We start from the raw sequence: 20,409 nt of genomic DNA, 5'->3' as shown, positions 1-20,409 counted from the left end.
AGCTCCGACCGGGAGTGGGGCGGGTAGTCTGGTATGGCATAATTGTGGGATCAAACTATCCAGCAGTAGTGGCAGAACCTCAAGTTAATTAGTAATGCAAAGCCAATGCCTAGTCAGTCAGTCAGTCAGGCAGGCAGGCAATTGCTTAGAAATTCAATTTGTATTTCCACTGATCGACAGGATAAGAATGTATCCGTCTTCGGGGAGAGCGTGTGAATCCTCCGATCTAGATGGGCGATAGAGATACGCGAGAAGTGTACCTAATGTGACAGCTGAGGGGGGGTCTAGATGGGTATCTACAAGATACAAGTTATGGGAGACAGAGGCACTGACTTAATGCAATTTATGTAGAGCACATATGGCTCTAAGTATTTTTTCAGATATCTTTATTTTTTTTGTATTTAATTCATAAATAGAACCTGCCTTTATTTCCACTGCAGTCAAGTCAGTACTATCTCTAGTTTGCACTCCCATCTTCCTGCCACTGGTATCTGGAACCCCACATTGTTAGGCCTTAAAAACAACAACCACAACTCTAATTCGCATTAATTTAAAACTCAATCAAGGCAATTAGCGCGCACACTGGAGCGACACTCACGATCGCATCGGCTTCTGCCCCTTCTGGTTCTGGCCCCCTTCTTGGGGCCCCCCGCCCTACTCCCCTGCCCACGCACTGAACACGCTTGAGGAGATGTTGTGACGTGATGGATACCCTAAGGTCTTTATTTCCTTAGGGTATTTAAAAATAAAATACTTATCCTTACAGTTCATGAAGGACTTGATCTAGATTCTAGAGATTTTTTGGGAAATACAGAGATAAACTTTTTAGATCACCATCTAGCCAAGCTACTCCTTCCTCTTGCCACATACCCCTTAAATCACAGCCAGTGGCAACATTGTAGCAGAGTCGCGGTCAGACGGGCCAGAGCCACACATCCAGACAGACGGTTGCACAGCTGATTTGTATTCTCTCGCCACCTAGACCCGATCTCGAACCTGTTACATGCTGCACGGATTATGTTGCATACTATAGGTTCAACCTACCTCACGCCAAGACGAGTGTGAGCCTACCCACACAGGCTCACACTTACAAGCACTCACACCAACGCGAACACTCCTCTTTCTCACGCACACACACACACCCACACTGGGGGCTGCACTCACGCATTGAGGAGCCCAGCTGCTGTTGCTGTTGTTGTTGGTGTTGTTGTTATGGTGTGCTGTAATGTGTTGCATAAATTTGCTTCATGTAAACATTCAGTGAGCCTTGAGGCATTGTTTCTTGGCAAACTTTCATTGAGATTCTATAGGCGAAAAAAAGAGAGCGAAAGAACACAAACACACACGAGGGTTCTTATCAGCAGCATGGCGGATCGGGCCAAGAAGCGGAAGTGGGGTGAAAGTGGGGGAGCACAGAGAGCGAGAGTGATCGCTACTATCACTACAGTAAAGGTTCTTTAATTGAAACTCAAACATAAAGGGTTATTAAAATATTAGAATATTATCTAAACCCTTTAAGTATGCTCTACCTTATCTCCCATCCATATACCATTAAAATATAGTACCATCATGAAACTTTCTTGACAATATCCTTAAATCAGATACCAATCAGAGTTATCCTGCGGCGGCCATTTTATAAAAAGGTTCGATGGGAAAGTCGTAACCAGGTTAGTGTATCACATATGGACTTAGGACTGTATGGGCTCTACGCACCGACAACACCTCAGGGAGCCCAAAGAGTCATAAAGAACCTTACTCACTGAAAACGGATTCGAACAGCTGGTCGTAGATCGGTTCGAGATCGGGCTACAGGTGGAAGCACTTGTTGCGTGGTTGGAGGAGGTTCTCTATTAAATCACCTCTCGCCGTGAGAGGCGATGGCAATCACGATCTACAGTGGGATAAATTAAGACAAAAATATATAAAAATAAAATCAATAGATGTCTATAGATAAAGATGACATTATTTTAAATATTCACTTAAGATTTTTATTAAATATAAAATATAGAAAAGGTTGTCTTTTTATTAAGGAAGTCAAGGTTATTCTAATTTCTTTAAATTTCCAAAAATATATATTTTTTTATAATTTATTTTAAGATTGTTATATATAATTCTTGAAAAACCAGCCACTGTGCGATCGGTTTGGGCTTGAATATACACATGTGAGCGTTTGAGCCTGTGTGAGTACGCTGGGCTCGGCTCGGCTCAGCATTTCCCCATTCATGCAAACGGAGCGATTCGATTCAGTCTTTGACTAAGCGTCGCCGTCGTCGCAACCAAGTGGCGGAAAACAGGGATCGGGATCGCGTTGAGCTCGGTTTGGGATTGGGATTGCGGCTGGGACTGGGACTTGACTCGGGTGTTCGGGATCGGGAATAGGGAATGTCCTTTCAAATCAATTACACATCCACCAAGATTATCAATATAAATGTATGGATACGGATACGGTCTAAAAATTGTAAATAGTCAACAAAAACAAAACGAGTCCAAAAGTGCAATGTCTGTATGTGATTAGAAGTTTCTATTGTTTTCCTTACGCCAGAAAATACGATTAGAGGTTGCAGAAAAGCTTTAAATAATAAAAACAACAATCAATAATCAATAAATGTTCAATATACATAATAACCAAACGTGATACAAAATTCAAATATTTCCAAAATATTTCTAAAGTTCTAAACTAAGAAGTTGAAGTGATATTAAAGATTACAAAATAAAAATGCCTACGAGTCGGACCTAGCTAGAAAAAAAGGATCTAAAATTTTGGATTTAAAACTAAAGTTCCTTTAAGTGGTAAGTGTTAATAAATCACTGGTACCCTCCCCAACTTCATATACAGTATTTTTCCCTGCCAAAATAAATTAAATTATTTAATATTTACACAACCGCAGGGGCAACAGCATTCAAGTTAATCATAAAATGCAACTCGGTTAAAATAAAATAAAAATCGAACTGAACTTCAAAATATATACGTATGAAAACGTACCAGACTCCGATGTGTACATGTATGTATCTTGGAAAATAAATCGTTTTATACTTCGGCAAACAAACGCATTAAATTGCAATTAGCCTCTCAGCTTCAGATACATCCCCTTTGGACACCCACTCTTACCCCAACCCTTTATTGGCGTTTTCAAGTAATTTTTATTTATTTATTTATGAATTTTTCCCCACTGCCGTATTATTTCATATTTATCAGCAAGCACGAGCGATTTCAAGTGTAACGCCATAAGAAGAAATAATAATAATCATTTTTTTTGATGATTTTCTTTTGTTATCAATTATGTGAGAGCCTCAAGTTCATTATCATCATTAAATAAATGTGGAGCCCGAGACGCCGGGCAGCATCTTTTTTGTTGTTTTTTTTTCACCTGATTTAGTTGCTGAATTCATACAAATTAAATATCGAGTTGTAAAATGTATGAATCTTCCCAAGTGAATTCCCCTCGATTACGTTATTTTTTTGAAGCATTTTTTTTCTCAATTTTTATGAGTTTCAGTTGTATTTGCTTTGTTTTAGTTATATGGTATATATTTTCATTTTTTTTGTTTGGCAAGAATTGTGAATGTAACGTGCAATGACCGAGAGATAATTTGGGAACGATGTCGATGATACATTTAAGCCTGGGGTTGGGTTTTCGGCAACAGTGGGTTAGAGGGGATTCTTTTGTACTTAAAATGGTGAGAGTAAAAGTACTGCCATTTGAAACAGGTCGCACGCCTGATGGTGATTGTTATATAAAATACCTTTTTTTTCGTTTTCGCTTATTTTTTTTTTTACCTCCAAAAACCCTCCACGCGAGCTGTACGCAAATTTCTGTACGCGACATGTTCTGCGATCACTTTTCACCTTCCTTTTTTTTTTTGATTGGATTGCGATCTGATGACTTTGACGAATGCGCATTTCGCTGAGATGGCCAAAAATGGCAGTCGGTATTGGAGCCAAATAATGAATTTCTCGATTGGCGTCAGGCTGTCCAGGCCACAAGGCTTTTGGGGGCGAGAGTCAGGATAGAAGAAGACAAAAGTTAACAAAATAATTAAACGTAAGTGCGATTCGGTTAACACACGTTGCCAAAACAAAAAACCAAAAAAAAACATATAGTGACCACAGGCCACAAAATGTGACACGAAAAACTGATACCAATTTTTGCTGGTGGATTTTTTTCTTTTTTGCAAAATAAACAAGTTTATGTTTTCGTCAGAATTTACATACATCTAGTGTAGGTATATATCGAGTGATTCTTAATTCGTTATTTTATTCGTGGCTATTTTTATTGGCACATTTTTCACATTTATGAAAATCGAACCGAATCAAGAACCCCAATCGAGCAAAAAAAAAAAAGATTTAATAAACCCAAAGTTGGGCCGCTGCGCAGTTACAGAAGCCCCGAGCTCAGCTCAAACGGTTTAGCGATCAGCGCTATCCGCGGGCTCGACATCAGCAGATTATGTCACTTGTGCCACTCACATTTTTATGGCTATATGTAGTATATAGAGTGCACACGCCAAGACATCGGGCGGCGGCTTCATGGTCATGGCCACAAGCGACAAACGGGAAACTTGGCTTACCAATTTCTTTCCTCGGTCAGCTGTTCCCACCTCCTCCGGCTCCTCTTGCCAAAAACAAAATGTAAAAACCACAAAGATAGTTGGCACACCTGGAGAAATGGTTACCAGTTTTGGTTAATATATTTTATAATTAAAAATTGCTATCAAGAATGGCAGATTCAAATGCCAATCTATTTATATTCTAAATTAATATTCAAATGGCTATTTTTATACTTTGGACTTTTGATTTTTTTGGTATTCCTCATTGATAACCAAATTGTGATATTTTTTGTGGCTGTGCAGAGGGGGGCTTAGAGAGTGAGTGAGGCAACAGCCATCTATTATCTTGACTTTGGCTTTAACCAGGTTCAATGTACGGCCAACGATGTGCCAACGCCGAGCGACAAAGTACGTCTTGCAAATAGAAATAGAGAAATTTTCTCATTAGATTTTTGCCGTTGCTGGCTTTCTTGGCAGATTTCTTGGCTTAAACCACAACCAAACTTGCTTTCAGAACTGGCAGAAAATCAACTTTGGCTTCAAAAGCTGGCCGCAGCGTTAGAAAGGCATTAGAAGTTGGCTTGGCTAAAGAATAGTGAAAGAACTCCCGAGCGGGAAATGAGATCTGGATGTAAAGCTTAAGAACGTAAAGGGTTTTCCAGAGAAATAAATATTTATTCTAGTCTTCAAATTTATTCAGAAAAAGATTCTATTCATTAGGATGGAGACCTGAGACCCTTACGAGCCCTGAGACGCAAACAAAGCCGGGTATAATTAAACTTTTGAAAAGATATTGTCATTCTCGATCCCATAAAGTTCGTTTTCTTTCTTATTTTTTTTATGATATAAAAAACATCGTTAATGACGAAGGAAAAAAACGAAAAAAAAAAATCGAAATTTTTTATTTGCGTCTTAACCCAATTAGAAGAATTGGAGAAATGACGGTCAGAAATTGTGAAATTCCAAGATCAAAACACAGTAACGAAGAACAGGAGAATAACAAAGCTAAAAGAACTTTCTCATCGGTTCTCGTTTACATAATAATAATCGGTTACATAATATGCTTTCTACACACCGCCTTGGTGCTTTCTTCTACATGTTTGGCCTGGAGCTGGGAGCTGGTTTGTAAGCCGGTTTTGGCCAGATTGCTTCCCCAGCTCGCCGCTTCTAACGCAACTCTAACGCTGAGAATGTGGACAAAGTGGAGTTGAGAGTCTCCTCCAGTGGCGGAGCCATCTGCATATTAATCAGAGAATGGGGTCTGAGAAGAGAGGAGAATTCGCAAGAATTCTTATTAAAAAGCGAGTTTGTGTTTTTGTTGTTCTAAGCCACGTTGGAAAAGTGAGAAGCGCCAAGAACGGCGCACGCGTCGCGCTGAGAAGTGATTCGCGATCTCATGATGAGATGAGGAAGTGATTAAGAATTCCCCAAGAAGGAAGTGCTCGGCTCCGATGTCTGTGATTTGTATTTCCAGTTTATTTTCTTCGTTCTGTTCTCTGTGATATTTTTTTGCACAGGCCTATGGGCCAGCAAAATTTGCATTACTGGATCGATTTGGCAAACCTCTTTCAACTCCCAATACCGCCCCAAAACCAAAACCCACTTGTGAGCCCACATGTGAGCTATGTCACGTAGATAAGACATAAGTTACCTGGGGGCCTCCTAAAAATTATGGTTATCTAGCATTCTGATTCTTTTGCAAATACCATATTTCGGTAGCCCAAAGTCATCGGTATTCTGTATTTGTTTGCCCAACGATCGTGTGTCTTTGGAGTTGGATGTATGGCTAGGGCAAATATTAGAATCGATCATCTATCTATCTGGCGTTTTTTTGAATCGATTTTTTTTCTCCTCTGCTGGGCCATTCATTAATCACTTCGGGCAGGTAGCACCCTCGGGGCTTAATATTATTTCTATCTTATTTGTATGGGTTTTTATATCCGGTTGGCAATAGGAAAATAGAAAACGATCCAATCCAATAAGAAATCCATTATCAATCCCTCTGGAAACTCATCTAACTTTGTCTACCAATAAGAAAATATTTTCTATTTACTTTCTTTGATTTTCAGAGAATAAGAGCATAGTCTTATAATAATTTTGGTTACGGTAGGCCATGGAGAGCTAACAGATTAGATTGATAGTGAAGTCTCACTAGAAATAATATTAATTTTGGCGGGAATCTATTAAATAGGTTACCCAAAGTGTACAAAAGTTATTAGAGATACCATAGAGATAAGGTTCTTATATTTAGTCTTTTTAGCTTAAAGACACTTTTGCAATCTTGCGAAATTCGCAACACCATCATTACAGTCTTTTTTCGGCTATTAACCTTGAACTTTATCACACCTGGCGGCGTTTATCTTATCTGAGGTGGGGAGCCGAAAAGCGTGTTTCTTTGCCACCAGACACTCGACTTGCAGAATAGCCAAAAACAAGAACACGGCCGAGACCAGAGAATCAAGAACAAAGTGTTATCGCCAGCTGGTTGGCAATTATAATGCAAAATCGATGATCAGCTATTGGCCAGGCCAAAAAGCAATATACATAGCCAAATACAAATTAGTCAACCGGTCGTTGTCGATCCGAAACGTAAGGCCAGCCTTCAATTAGAGGCCTAGAACTGCTAAGAAAATTGCGCATATTTTAAAGTGGATTAACTAAGCTGACACCCGACTTTGATTTCGATTGGCATTACAGCTCTCCAATGGTGATGGCCGTGATACTTTTGCTGGCCCTGGCACTGGTACTTGGCTGCTACTGTGCTCTCCACCGGGAAGAGCTGGCGGCGATCTACCTGCGTCCGCTGCTAAAGAACACGCCGCTGGAGGACTGCTACCATGCGGCGCCAATCGAGCAGCCGAAGCCAAAAAAGCGGAGGGGCATCTGGGATATTCCTGGCCCGCAAAGAATACCCTTTCTGGGCACCAAGTGGATATTCCTCCTTTTCTTTCGGCGCTACAAGATGACCAAGCTGCACGAGGTCTACGCAGGTGAGGCAATTGGTCATGAACTCATTCTATTAATCTTTAAACAAAAATTCTTAGACCTCAATAGACAATACGGCGACATAGTGCTGGAGGTAATGCCCTCGAATGTGCCAATTGTGCATCTGTACAATCGCGAGGACCTGGAAAAGGTACTAAAGTATCCCAGCAAGTATCCTTTCCGGCCACCAACTGAAATCATTGTCATGTACCGCCAATCCCGGCCAGATCGCTATGCCAGTGTTGGCATCGTGAACGAGCAGGGACCCATGTGGCAGCGTCTGCGATCCTCGCTCACATCCAGTATAACTTCTCCCAGGATACTGCAGAACTTCCTGCCCGCCCTGAACGCAGTTTGTGATGATTTCGTCGAACTCCTGAGGGCCCGACGAGATCCGGACACCTTGGTGGTGCCCAATTTCGAGGAGCTGGCAAATCTAATGGGCCTGGAGGCTGTCTGTACGTTGATGCTGGGCCGACGGATGGGTTTCCTGGCCGTCGATACCAAGCAGCCGCAGAAAATCAGCCAACTGGCGGCGGCCGTGAAACAGCTTTTCATCTCCCAGCGGGACTCGTACTACGGTCTGGGCTTGTGGAAGTATTTCCCAACGAAAACCTACAGGGAGTTCGCCCGGGCCGAGGACTTGATCTATGAGTAGGTACACACCTATCTTGGGCTTCCATTCCTATTTCCCATCTAACCGAATTCGCTCCCAACCAGTGTGATCTCCGAGATCATCGATCACGAGCTGGAGGAGCACAAGAACTCGGCCGAGTGCGAGGACGAAGAGGCAGCCGGTCTGCGGAGTGTCTTTCTGAATATCCTGGAGCTCAAGGATCTGGATATTCGAGACAAGAAGTCGGCGATTATAGACTTTATAGCAGCGGGCATAGAAACGGTGGGTACTTCTTCTATTTTGGGGTTTATTTAAGTTTAATCCTTTTGAATCCTTTTCCAGTTAGCCAACACCCTGCTTTTTGTTCTGAGCTCTGTTACTGGAGATGCTGAGGCCATGCCTCGTATTCTCAGTGAGTTCTGCGAGTATCGGGACACGAATATCCTGCAGGATGCACTCACCAATGCCACATACACTAAAGCCTGCATTCAAGAGTCCTACAGACTGAGGCCCACGGCCTTTTGCTTGGCCAGGATATTGGAGGAGGACATGGAACTGTCGGGTTATTCGCTCAACGCAGGGGTAGGTTTATATTTTTTTCATTTTAATGATTTTTCATTTAATATTTTATTTTTATTTTTAGACTGTTGTCCTTTGCCAAAATATGATTGCTTGTCACAAGGACAGCAACTTTCAAGAGGCCAAGAGATTCTCGCCGGAGCGCTGGATAGATCCTGCCACGGAGAACTTTACGGTGAATGTGGATAGTGCCAGTATTGTGGTTCCTTTTGGAGTGGGTCGACGAACGTGTCCGGGAAAGCGTTTCGTGGAAATGGAAGTGGTACTGCTGCTAGCCAAGGTAAGTCCTAATCTAAAATTCCTTATGTTTAGTTAGAAATATCCTCTCTTTTCAGATGGTCCTGGCATTCGATGTAAGCTTTGTAAAGCCACTGGAAACGGAATTCGAATTCCTGTTGGCTCCCAAAACTCCACTTAGTCTGAAGCTCCAAGATCGGGTGTTTTGATCAGAGCTAAGATATCGAAAAGTGATCCCAAAACACTGCCTAACCTCAGGCGTTTTGTATCAAATACAACTAAAATAGCTACGAACTGAACCATTAAGTGAAATTAATGTAAAATATTAATAGGAAAAACAAAAAAAAAACAAAAATCATATATATTTTTGAGAAGCCTGCGCACCAGGAGCCTAGTCTTGTGAAGAAATGCAATCAAAACTATTATGAATATTATTCAAAATATATATATATGCTGACTGTATATAGACGTACATAGATAATCCCTGTATCCCTCGACTCTGTTCTGTACATAAAGATCGTTTTTTGTTTTTAATTACTTATTTAACTGTAAAGTTATTCGTGTAGTTATTGTTAGTCTTAGCCACTAAGTAGCGTCAATTGTTTTTGAGAGTTCTGAAAACGGAAAGACTGTGTTTAAGTTTTGTTTTTCTTGTGTGACGATTTTTTACAACGATTTGAAAGGTTTTTACATCTTTAGAAATTCATCGCCTGACTTTTGTACAGTTTAATATTAATTGTATTTATTCAAGTGTTTCTATTGCCTAAGCTTTTTTAATTCGTCTCTATATCTGTGAATATTTTTGTTAAAAGAAATATAATATTCAAAGTGAATGAAATTTATTGAAAAAAACAAGATAATAAAAGTCTTTTATTTAATGGGGGAATTGTATATTATATTAGTTATATTTCTAGGTAATATCTATTTTAAGAAAAACATTTTTTTAATCGTTCTGACTATGGTTTTTAGGCCTTTAAGTCTCAACTTTAAGAAAGGTCTTGTTTGGTTTGTAACTTTGCTATTGCTGTTTCTTAAAGTTCATGTCTCTGCTAACCAAAGGAGTGGTCATTTCAACAGTCGCGTCCCTTTAGTCAGAATGTAGAGCTTAAAAACTTGTATTTTTATAAGAATGACTTTATTTTCAATGGCTAATATATATTTAATCAAACCCCTTAATTGATTTGCTAATTTCCATGATGGAAAGGTGTTAATTTTTATAAACCGTTAAATTACACAACATTTATTCAGCATTTTTAAACTGTTGACTTGGCTTAAACACGTTTCAAACTCTCTGACTTGCTCTCTTAAACTTTATGAGTTTCTCTTAGGGCAGGGCTTTGGAACGGTTTGGGTTATAGTTTCTGATTCGAGTTGACGTCGTTCGAAGTCGTCGTTGGTGTGTCGTCGGTTTCAGAGCGTTTCGAAAACTCAGTTCCCGCTTCGAGGCGCAATTGTTGAAAAAAATATATTGAAAATAAATCATCAGAAATATTTAGGCGCGAGTGCATAATTTCAAAAAATCTATTTGTGCAATTTGTGTGAGAAATAACCAAAAAGCTAACCCCCAAAAACTTAGCTGCACCTGTGTTCTGCACCAACGAAATTTTTGGAAAATCTAAAATGTAATACAATAACCTAATCCACAAAAAAAAAACTAAAACCAGTTTTGGCTGCTCTAGGCGTTAACTAATTTTTAAAAAAAGTGTTGAAAATGCACCAAGTAACAGAGTGGAGTTTCGTGATGGAGACTCTCCCGAAGATCTCTAGTGATGACGATGGAGTCTGTGAGATGGCAGGGCCCCACCCAGAGCTAATTGTTCGATAAACAAGCAGCCCCAACAGCAAGACGATCACAGCACTTTTTTTTGTTGTTATTGTTAGACATGCTAATTTTGCACAATTTAAACAAAAAACCAACAAAAACAACATAAAGTCGGGCTAACATGAATTACTGTAGTTAGCTTAATGTGACTCACTGACAATTTTCTCACCGTCAACACGACCCATCCCACCAGAATCATTTTTAATTAGTCGACAAATACTTGAGCTTTAATGGAATAAAATTATAAAGAAATTCTTAATTGCAGTTAAGAGAGAAAAATAAATAAGAAGAAATAGTAGGAGAGAAGATTAACCCTTAACTTTCCCCGTTTTTGGGGGCACAACCCCTTTCAATCCTTTTATGGACACTGACCTTCACGCGAAATAGAAGCAGGGACAGTACCAGGCATAGGGAAATCCCATTGAGTCTGGTCAAATGGTTTGGCATTGAATTCGCCAGCAACCCCGTCAGGACAGAGGGGGTGGCTAGGCAACACCCCCACGGAAACCACCCCTAACCTCGCCCTTTGTGAAAAATATTGCATGTTTAGGGCTAAAACAAAGACCAAGTCGGTAGCCTGCACTACTAAGTAGGTGGTAAGGGACGGAATGGGGTCAACAAAATATGGCAGTAATAATATTGGCAACAATTGAGGGTTTTAGAGACTAACTTATACCCTTTCTTATTCAAATATAGTAACCTGGTTAGGTGAAAAATCGGTTAGTGCCCTAAGCCCTAATGGCAGCGAAAACTAAGGCGCTGGCCAAGTACAGTAGCGCCTTCTATACAGACCTGGTACACTGCCAATGGCCATCTCTTTCGCTCCCCCAGCCAACCAGTTTGCAGTTGTGCATATCAATGCAAGTGTGAGGGGGAGGCAGTACCAGCCCCAGCCCAAGGGGGCGGGGTGACAGTGGAGGCTAAAAACAAGTTTTGTTGCATTTTTCAATTGCCCAAGTAGGCTGTGATTGAGAGATACAGATGGTGGTACTACTGGGCAGGAAATTGCAAATGAGACTTTATTAAGTGAATTAAAGACTAGGCCCTAGGCCTACCCAAGAGCTTAAGTATCTGAAAGATAGAATCCAAGAACCAAAACAAAAACCAAGAATCGCGAATGGCTAAGAACAACAAAAGTGCCTGAAAGTCATTGACCCAAAAGGCAGACCCAGACCAGTTATAGGGCTGCCGGAGGGGGGAAAACAAGAGCTTAAGCAATACGAAAGTTCCTTTTTGAGCCTGAAACCAAAAACGGGGTTAAAACACAGTACTAGCCAGAATAAACGGTACAGCGGCAGAGGAGAGCAATCTTCTTGGAGGGCGCGCGAGCGCAATACAGGTGTGGCAGGTAAGCCAAAGAGAGTTTCAGTCTCGCGGGCTCTCTTAGTTTTTGGAAAACCAGTTTTTCTGGCCAAGACCGATTTGTTTACATTTTTTTTTTTGCTTCGTGGCTTGTTGCGTGTGGTTTGTTTGGTTTCTGTTTGGGCTTTCTTCTAAGCGCCTCCGAATGAAACTTGTTTTTTTTTTGGGTTTTGGCTTAGGGGGGGATGGCGGGAAGTAGGTACATAAGTGTGGGCCAAAACGTGAAAAATTCGTTAGCAGCACGCAAACTGCTGTTAGCCACTGGAATTCCAAATTTGAAAAAAAAAACCTCAAACCCGAAAATTAGTGAGAAGTCAGTCATTTATTTTATAAAGTTTTATTTCATGATCTTAAGTAACTAAAAAATATACCTAATAAACCTAAAATATCTGCTAAGTTTTCTAAAAAATATTATATATCCGAAATAAATCAGTTTTGAAAGACATAAGCTCTATTTTGAATGTACCTTTACCTTTATGGACTTTTGGATAGTATCTTTTACTTTTGGATAGTATCTGAGTAACTTTTTGGATAACAACACTGCCACCACTGTCTATTCTTGTTTACTTTTAAGAACCAGAACCTAGACACTAAAATGTTTATTAATTCCCAGCCATAGTTTTATTGAAGGGGAGTGTCTTTCCTCGTTTTATGATGTCTGCCTCGAAAACCTTTATGCCCCCCGACCCTTTTCGCAGTGAAAGTTATGCGTGACCCTTTTTTGGGAGGTTCGAATTGAGTTTCGAGTTTCGTTTTGGAGCAGAGCTTGAGTTATTTTTTCCGGTTTTCCCCCCACTTGCATTTTAATTGTTGTTTATGGGGTTACACATCGTGGGGTTAACTAGCACAGCTGCCCCCTCCTCCTCCTCCTCCGACTAATTTGGGGCTTTATGTGTTGTGTTCTGTGTAATGCAATTAGCTCCAATCAATGGGCTACAACGACTGAACCATGGAGTAATTCCATTGTTGGCTAGACCTCCCCATCCCCCCATGTATGTACTCATGTTTCAACTGCATTAAAGGTGTTCAATAGCTGCCAAAAGAGGTGACAATCACGCGGCTATTAATTAGTGAATATAATGGAATTATAGATTAGGAATAGCCAGGTGGACTTAAATATTCATAAGAATCTAGTAGAAAGACTCGCACGTAGGCTGCTCGCATTCCCAGCTCGAATTTGGTATGCATCTCGGAACCTCAGCACCTCCAAGCAGATACAAACCCCACCCAAAATTCCCACACACCCCACAAGTCGATGAGATCATCGTGAAATGCCCTTAATCTATTTGGGGGCTTCATGTGGGAGACCTTCGGACATCAATTGACACAAATCCACTGCCACAGAGTGTTTAGATTGTTTCGTATTTTTTATTACATTTTTTTGCACGCTCCACTGAACACCCAATAACAGAAATATCCGATAACCCAAGAGACATTGGCCAAATATGGCCAATAATACCCGTCTCTTAATGAACACTAAAACCCCAAATTGAAGACATCGTTTCCTTTGTAGGTCGAAATCGTTGCCAGTGCGTTCTAAAAAATGAGTTACTTGCGATCGATAGGTACTTATAAGCTTTATAGTTCCACTTTAAGAGCAAAAGCTTCCGAATAATAGCCGAAATTCCAATTGAATTAGAACTCTAGACTCTAAATTAATTAATTAATTGATTAATTGTTTTTTTGTAGAAATCTCAAGAGTGGAAATGTCGCCGGCGGATGATAATTCCTTTGCCACAACCAGTGGCAACAAAAAGGCCACCTATACTCTGATATGCATCAAAGTTGTAGAGTTGGTAAGTAACTACTATATAGTTTTATTTTTAAACCAAAAATTAATTCTCTTAATTTTTAAATAGTGCCTTTTGATATGCTGCCTGGGTCTAATCGATGAGCCAGCCACCAACTCCCATCTTCGGGTGTTCATCACGCCCCGGGTCATGGCTCTCTGCTATGTGACTTTTGGAGCTCTGGCTATCTACACTGCCATCTACTTGATAATGGCGCTCTTTGGTGATTTGTGAGTATAAAATAAAATATTTTCCAATTCCCCAAGAATCTAAAATATTTATACCCTTAGGACTCCCTGGCGCACGGCTACCCTTTGGGCTCTGGTGGGCTTCTGCCTGTTTGTGGCCGTTACGGCTCTGCTTTTCCGGGACTGGTCCACCACCAAGGATCGCAACTACTGGCACCCGAACATGCATCGCCTGGATCTCGTAATGGCCTCCGCTTCGATTTCCCTGGTCACATCATTGGTCTTTCTGCTGGACATCCTTATCACCATTCGTTTTGGTGTCCATGGCGATCTTGAATGACATGGTCGCGGTTGTAGAGCCTGGCAGGAGAGAGGCATTCACTCGATCCTCGCCTAGCGTGGACTGTAATATTTATAGCTCCAGCCTTAGATCGTAAGAGCCCTGTTCACATCCCCGTCTCCCAGCTAATTGTAATTCCACGACGAATCAAAAAAAAAAAAAAAGAACACATCAGAATTGCCATCATCGAATCGAAAATGTACAAAAAAGATGTCCGAGGAGGTTTAAAGTTTTTTTTTCTAGCTGTACACATCGAACATCACGTTTTATCTAATCCAATTAATACATAAGATCGAAAGCAAATAAATTCTATAATCGAACCGTCTCCCCTCCCTATCTTCCCCTTCAATTTGTCATATTTTCTTAATGTATTATTGATAATTTACTTATTATATACAAAAGTGAAACATTAACGAAAAAAAAAAAAAGATTCTTTAATTTTTAACAAAGTTGCTTCAAGGCGAAACGTGATTTCGTTGTGATTCTGTGGGATAGAGTGCTTTTCGGCAGTCACTTGGACTTGATGAAGTACTTCTCAATGTCCTGATCGTTTTTGATCATCTGGAGACCGTGGAAGGTCTCCTTAATATAACACTTTCCTGCATCGCCGTCACCTAAAAATATTATTAATTTTATTATATAATTTACAAATATAATGATTTAATTTCTCTACCCAAAATGCCATCACATATCCGCTGGGTGAGCAGTTTGGCCAGAGCCTTGAACAGCTCCTTGGTGGCTATCTTCCGTTTGTAGTAGGGATTCAGCCACTGAACCACATTCTTGCTGACGTCGTTCTTCTGCTGATGCTTCTCTGGCTTGGAATCCTTTCGAGAGCTTTTTTTCGAGTCCACATTTTTGATATCTTTCTTCTCTGATGATGAGTCTTTTGAAGATGTCTGCTTTTCTTGAACTTTTCTATCCTTTTGTTTCTCAGAACTTGACTCTTTTGGCACGTCTTTGCGAGATTTGCTCTCGCTGTCTTCTTTCTTAACAGATTCCTTTTTCTGATCGTCTATCTTATCTTCCCTTTCTTCTTTTTTGGCTAAACTTGAATCTTTAGGTTTACTCTTTTCCTTTTCCCTGTTAGTATCCTGAACTTCTTCCTTTTTCTCCTCCTTGGTCTTATTTTTCTCCAACAGTTCCTTGGCTGAAATAAATCGCAAAGGCTCTGATTTGTTGTCCTTTTCTTTGGGTTTACTTTTGTCCAACATCTCCCTGGCTGTCATAAAGCCAAGTGTTTCGGGCTTCCTGCTTGATTTCTCCGACTTTTCCTCCAGTACTGAAGGCGCTTCCGGTTCCTCTTCCGACTCGCTTTTGAAGGATCCAAACAGCTGTTGAAAACTGGCTTTTGTCTTTGAGGATTCCTTTTCTTTGGGTTGGTGCTGGTGCGAGACCCTTTTCCGCCGGTGAGTGTCGTAGGTGCCATCATCATTCGACAGTAGTTTGTATTTCCTTTCGCCAACCATGCTGTCGGGCAGGGCATCGAGGTCGGACTGTGGACTATCTTGGGTATCCATGGGCTCATCCTTTATTTGATTCGAGGAAGGGTTTTCATTTTTCTTATCCTCTTCTTTAGTTTCTGGTTCTTCTGGCTCTTTTTTGATGGTTGGAGAAGTTTCCGCAGACTCATCCATTGGCTCTTCTTTTATCTCTTTTTTGAAAAAAGATGCAATGGATGTCTGCTTACTGCTATCCTGCTTGAAACCCTTTCGTTCTTTGAGAGCCTTTGGTGTTTCTTTAAGACTCTGAGGTCGCTGCTCCTCCAGCTCTTTCAGTTTGCGCTCAAAGTAGGCAACACTTCCTCCTGTCCAGGCGCCTTTGGAACTAGTTTCCGGCTTGGGTATGTAGTCGGCTAATAGAGGCATCAACTGCGTCTTTCCAGTGAGTTGCTTAATAATAGAAATCTACAAAAAATAAAAGGTTATTCCATTCCTATTATGTCCAAGTAGTTAACCTACCTGTTTAACCAACGCATGCCGGTACATATTGGCCACCTTTTGTTGGCTAAACACCTCGTACTCCATATCCACCGCCATCGCCTCGTAGTCATTGTATTTCAGCACACTCTTTGGCTGCTGTTCTGGATCGTCCTGGCACTTCTCCACATTAGCCTTGAGAGCATCGATGATGGCCGTGAGGTACTTCTCCCGTTGGGTGGACTGCAGTCCAGCTATCTTCGTCTCAGTGGCCTCTGCTTGCCGGACGCGCGATATTTGGGTGGCAGTATCCTGTTCCAGCTGGCGGGCAGCGCTTATTTGTTTCCGCAACTTGAACTGCTGGCGTATAAAGTCCTCGGCATCTCTCTTAGCTTTCTTAGCCATGTTTGAGTGGCTCGATCCAGAATCGTCGTCCGAGCCCGATTCTCCATCGGCGTAATCCTGAGCAGCACGCTTGGCACCAACCCGACCACCTTCATAAAGATCAGCGCAGTCTTGTAACGAAATATGCGACTTGAAGGTGTCGTCCATGCACAATCGATGGAACATCTCCAGAGCCTTCTCCGCTTTCTTGGGACGCTTGCAAACATCGCACTGGCCGTTGCATTGCGGCGTCGGATCTCCAAAGAAGTCCGAAAAGAGCTTATGCCGGCAAGTCGTCCGCTCGCAAAACTCTGTGATCTTTTCGAACTGCTTCAGAGCCCGTTCCGTAAGCATCTCCTTGTCGCCACGACCCCTGGCTCGTTGGGCATCGTTTTGAAGCAGAAATCGAATGCTCCGGACATCCTCTCGGCCGTAGTACAATCTGCAAAAGGATGGAAGACCATCGCGTCCAGCGCGACCGGACTCCTGGTAGTAGGCAGCCACATTTTGGGGCACATCCCAGTGGATAACGAAGCGCACAGTGGCCTTGTCCACACCCATTCCGAAGCTGTTGGTGGCACAGATGATAGGCTTTTCTCCTCGCATCCAGGCTTCCTGAACTTCCGTACGTTCGGCAGTCTTCAGGCCAGCATGGTAGGCCACCGCTGCGATTCCCTGCTTGGTGACACCGATTGCCATGCGCTCCACTTGCTCGCGGGTCCGACAATAGACTATGCCGCATCCTCTTTGAGGCTTGGGCTGCTCCTTGAACTCCTTGGAGTCGCCGAAACAGTGCCTGGCAAAGTCCGCCAGATGCTGAAAGTCGTCCTCTATGGAGTTCTTGTAGACTATATCGTAGAAGAGGTTCTTCCTGAAGCTGGGCGTACTGAACTGAGCGACTGGTTGCTTTAGCCTCAGCTGCTTGTATATATCCTCCCGCACTTCCTTGGATGCTGTAGCCGTCAGCGCCAGCCATGTGATGTCCGGATACTTGGATCGGAGCTCCCCCAACTTCAGGTAATCGGGCCGGAAGTCATGACCCCACTGGCTAACACAATGCGCCTCATCCACCGCAAAGTAGGCCAGCTTCTTGTGTTTGTGGAGCGTGTGCAGCAGTTCCTGAAAGAACTTGGTGGCCGCCTGCTCCGGGGTGATGTACAGAAATCGTAGGGTCGTCTTTACGGCACGCAGATCCATAATCACACGATCCCGCTCCTTAGTGCTCATCTTGGAGTTCAACGAATCGGCCGGCACTTTCAGCTTCGTTAGGTGGTCGATTTGATCTTTGATCAAAGCCAGCAAAGGTGAAAACACAATCGTTATTTGGTTTTCGCACATCAGACCGGGCAGTTGGAAGCACAGGGACTTGCCCGATCCCGTTGGCATCGAAACGTACACATCCTGTTTCTCTGTAACAAAATTAGAGCACTTATTATTTTGAAGATTAAGTAAGAAGTTCACGCTCACTTTTGACTGCGCATTCGACAGCCTTTTCCTGTAGCTCCGATTTGAATTTAGAATGGCCGAAGTGCTCCTTTAGCGCCTTGTAGACAGCGCTTTCCTGTGTCATTTTTGAGCCGTGGTCGCAATTACGCCGTATTTAAATAAACATTATTTTCTTTTGGGCACGAAACTAGTTGCCGCCAAATCAGCTGGGCTTAGAGGTGGACAATGCAGGCATGCGGCAAGAGATGGAACCAGGGCTGCGAAAATTCGGGATTTTGAGAAGGCATAATTTTATTAATAACAAATACAGAGTAGAATTAATTGATATGGTCAACAATTATGATCTAGTTAGTTAATAAATTTAATCTTTAAAACACAAACTCATGTCTATCGATTGAGTTAACAAAAAAATACCAAAGTATTTCCTCTATTTACAACACTGGCTACAAAATATCGATATCTACGTTTGCCCACCTCTAGCACTCGAACAACAATCAAGTCGATGGCTTTTTGTTATTGTTTTACCGACCGCTCACGAGCACGCACCGTGCCGCATCTCCTCCGATTCCGCGGTCTGCTTGAATTCTCGTCGCGAGTGCCTGTGTGCGCCGGTGTGTGATAAAAAGCCCCCCATATCCCATATCCGATATCCGTTCGAAATCGCCGTGTTGCACTCTGCTTGGAGCCCAGCTCAAAATGCAAACTGAGAAACGGTAAACAGCTGAAATAATGCCGGCAAGCAGCAACAACCAGGCGGCGTCCTAGTGTGCGTGAGGTGTTTGAATTTTGCCGAAATATTTGTGCGGCAAAAAGAACAAACAAAGAGCCAAGAGCCATAAATCAAACGGCCGGCAAAATAATCAGCTAGTGCTTCGGTTATCAGTATTGTGTTTTGTGTGCAAAAATAAGAGAAAGAACCCCACACAGCAGCAACATGTCGCAGCCAAAACATCAACAACTTCTGCCCTGCAGAAGAAAAGCCACAACAACTACTGCCCGCCTTGTGATATTCAGCTTCCTGCTCCTGCTGGCCACCCACCTGACAAATCCCGTGGCGGCCCAGGATCCCCAGGTGGCCGCCCTAGCCGCCCCCAGTCCCGCCGGTGGTGGGCCTGGAGTGTCCTCCTCGATCCTCGATCAGTTCAGTCCCAATTGCAGTGCCGTAACTCATATTTTTCAGTCGCGGGGTATCGATGCCAGTCAGATTCCCCAAAAACCCAGTAACGGTGAGTTAAAAAATAATTCAAATTATTAAATAATAATTATAAAAGTTAATAATTTGGGTAATGAATGCTGTGCAATTCCAACAAGCTACTATTTCATAACATTACTAAAATAAAATAAAAAGAAAGGAACAAGTCTGAGAAGCCGCCTGAGAACAAAGAAAACATCACGTTCGAATTGGGCGATTCCGTGATTCATGGCGCTCCTTCAGTGCGTCCACAGCCTGCTCCTCCCAGTACCCTGTACCCTGCTCCCCCCCCCCCCCTTTTAAGGAAATAAAATTCCACGCAAATCAACTCGAAAAAACGAACCAGAAACAGCAGCAGCAGAGAGGAGAGAGTCCAGCTTTGGCGCATGCGCGACTGCTCATCTTAAGCCTCTCGATGTGGCTGTGGTCTCCCTGCCCCTTCTTCCCCCTCGGTTGCTGCATCCGAAAAGGGTTCCAGACCAGTCCAAGACCAGTCCAAAAAGGCAGAAGCAGCCGGATTCGCCGCATCGAAAAATCTCAAGAAATTCCTTTTTGATGAAAAAAATGAAAAAAAAAAACCAGAAGAGAAGAGTACAGTGGAGATTCTATAAAAGAGACATATCATAAATGTAAAAATGAAGTTTTATAAGAAATTGTAGAATTTATAAATGAAATAAAATATAAATAAATATAAATAAAATAATATAATAATGTTGGCCAAGGTTGGACTTATCTACAAGACCAGTTACTGCTTTTAGGATGGGGTTTGGGGGGTTGAAGAAGGTCCTAGTCTCTCCCTTGATCGCCTGTAGGTTTTTTAGTTAATTTGTATAAATCCTGAATTAATCACGCTTAATTGCAATAACTTGCCCCATGCCTGCCTCTCGCTCTCGCTCTTTGTTTGATTTGTTGCCAGGTAAACTGTTGCAGCCTCTTGCCCCGCTACCCCTCCTCCCCTTGCCCACCAGTCCTCTGGCCCTTTACCTTTACCTGTGGTGTGC

The 20,409-nt window shown here is 42.1% G+C and overlaps 4 protein-coding genes across 8 annotated transcripts in view; 3 read left to right on the top strand and 1 right to left on the bottom strand.

Annotated features, from left to right (window-relative positions):
- Positions 1-2,254: 2,254 nt before the first annotated feature.
- shd (cytochrome P450 family 24 subfamily A member shade) lies at positions 2,255-9,785 on the top strand. Of its 4 annotated transcripts, XM_070280307.1 has the most exons (8): positions 2,255-2,458; positions 2,543-2,790; positions 7,246-7,538; positions 7,593-8,187; positions 8,254-8,431; positions 8,492-8,731; positions 8,793-9,008; positions 9,064-9,785. In XM_070280307.1, the coding sequence occupies exons 3-8, from the start codon at positions 7,253-7,255 to the stop codon at positions 9,172-9,174; spliced, it is 1,626 nt and encodes a 541-aa protein (XP_070136408.1). In that variant the 5' UTR covers positions 2,255-2,458; positions 2,543-2,790; positions 7,246-7,252; the 3' UTR covers positions 9,175-9,785. The 4 variants fall into 4 exon arrangements, with proteins under 4 accessions (XP_070136408.1, XP_017109415.2, XP_043070022.1 ...); XM_017253926.3 differs by having other exon boundaries at positions 2,255-2,790; XM_070280308.1 differs by lacking the exons at positions 2,255-2,458; positions 2,543-2,790 and adding an exon at positions 7,058-7,137.
- A 573-nt stretch (positions 9,786-10,358) lies between these two features.
- Positions 10,359-14,792, top strand: LOC108133929 (uncharacterized). Of its 2 annotated transcripts, none has more exons than XM_070279365.1 (4): positions 10,359-10,587; positions 13,839-13,945; positions 14,009-14,169; positions 14,230-14,792. In XM_070279365.1, exons 2-4 carry the CDS (start codon positions 13,856-13,858, stop codon positions 14,465-14,467), a joined length of 489 nt encoding a protein of 162 aa, XP_070135466.1. In that variant the 5' UTR covers positions 10,359-10,587; positions 13,839-13,855; the 3' UTR covers positions 14,468-14,792. The 2 variants fall into 2 exon arrangements, with proteins under 2 accessions (XP_070135466.1, XP_017109530.1); XM_017254041.3 differs by lacking the exon at positions 10,359-10,587 and adding an exon at positions 13,678-13,714.
- Positions 14,231-18,464, bottom strand: RecQ5 (RecQ5 helicase). Its single transcript, XM_043212185.2, has 4 exons — positions 18,238-18,464; positions 16,429-18,179; positions 15,141-16,374; positions 14,231-15,081 (listed from the first exon to the last, which is right to left on the bottom strand). The coding sequence occupies exons 1-4, from the start codon at positions 18,338-18,340 to the stop codon at positions 14,978-14,980; spliced, it is 3,192 nt and encodes a 1,063-aa protein (XP_043068120.1). The 5' UTR covers positions 18,341-18,464; the 3' UTR covers positions 14,231-14,977.
- A 260-nt stretch (positions 18,465-18,724) lies between these two features.
- dlp (glypican dally-like) overlaps positions 18,725-20,409 on the top strand; it is a 32,240-nt gene continuing 30,555 nt past the window's right edge. Inside the window, exon 1 of the mRNA XM_017254028.3 lies at positions 18,725-19,442. Coding sequence (XP_017109517.2) covers positions 19,151-19,442 — 292 coding nt within the window. The 5' untranslated portion in view covers positions 18,725-19,150. The remainder of the gene's footprint in view (positions 19,443-20,409) is intronic.

Source organism: Drosophila bipectinata, chromosome 3L (genome assembly GCF_030179905.1).
Source record: "Drosophila bipectinata strain 14024-0381.07 chromosome 3L, DbipHiC1v2, whole genome shotgun sequence".
Taxonomy (NCBI): Eukaryota; Metazoa; Arthropoda; class Insecta; order Diptera; family Drosophilidae; genus Drosophila; species Drosophila bipectinata.
This window is presented reverse-complemented; position numbering and strand designations above follow the sequence as displayed.

Excerpts from the sequence above, each read along its gene's own strand:
- shd (XM_070280307.1), top strand. The coding sequence starts at position 7,253 with ATGGTGATGGCCGTGATACTTTTGCTGGCCCTGGCACTGGTACTTGGC. Across the intron at positions 8,188-8,253 it reads GCCGAGGACTTGATCTATGA|TGTGATCTCCGAGATCATCG; the intron begins GTAGGTACACAC and ends GCTCCCAACCAG. Across the intron at positions 8,732-8,792 it reads GTTATTCGCTCAACGCAGGG|ACTGTTGTCCTTTGCCAAAA; the intron begins GTAGGTTTATAT and ends TTTTATTTTTAG.
- LOC108133929 (XM_017254041.3), top strand. The coding sequence starts at position 13,693 with ATGAGTTACTTGCGATCGATAG. Across the intron at positions 13,715-13,838 it reads GAGTTACTTGCGATCGATAG|AAATCTCAAGAGTGGAAATG; the intron begins GTACTTATAAGC and ends GTTTTTTTGTAG. Across the intron at positions 13,946-14,008 it reads GCATCAAAGTTGTAGAGTTG|TGCCTTTTGATATGCTGCCT; the intron begins GTAAGTAACTAC and ends ATTTTTAAATAG.
- RecQ5 (XM_043212185.2), bottom strand. The coding sequence starts at position 18,340 with ATGACACAGGAAAGCGCTGTCTACAAGGCGCTAAAGGAGCACTTCGGC. Across the intron at positions 16,375-16,428 it reads GGCATGCGTTGGTTAAACAG|ATTTCTATTATTAAGCAACT; the intron begins GTAGGTTAACTA and ends TATTTTTTGTAG. Across the intron at positions 15,082-15,140 it reads GATATGTGATGGCATTTTGG|GTGACGGCGATGCAGGAAAG; the intron begins GTAGAGAAATTA and ends TAATATTTTTAG.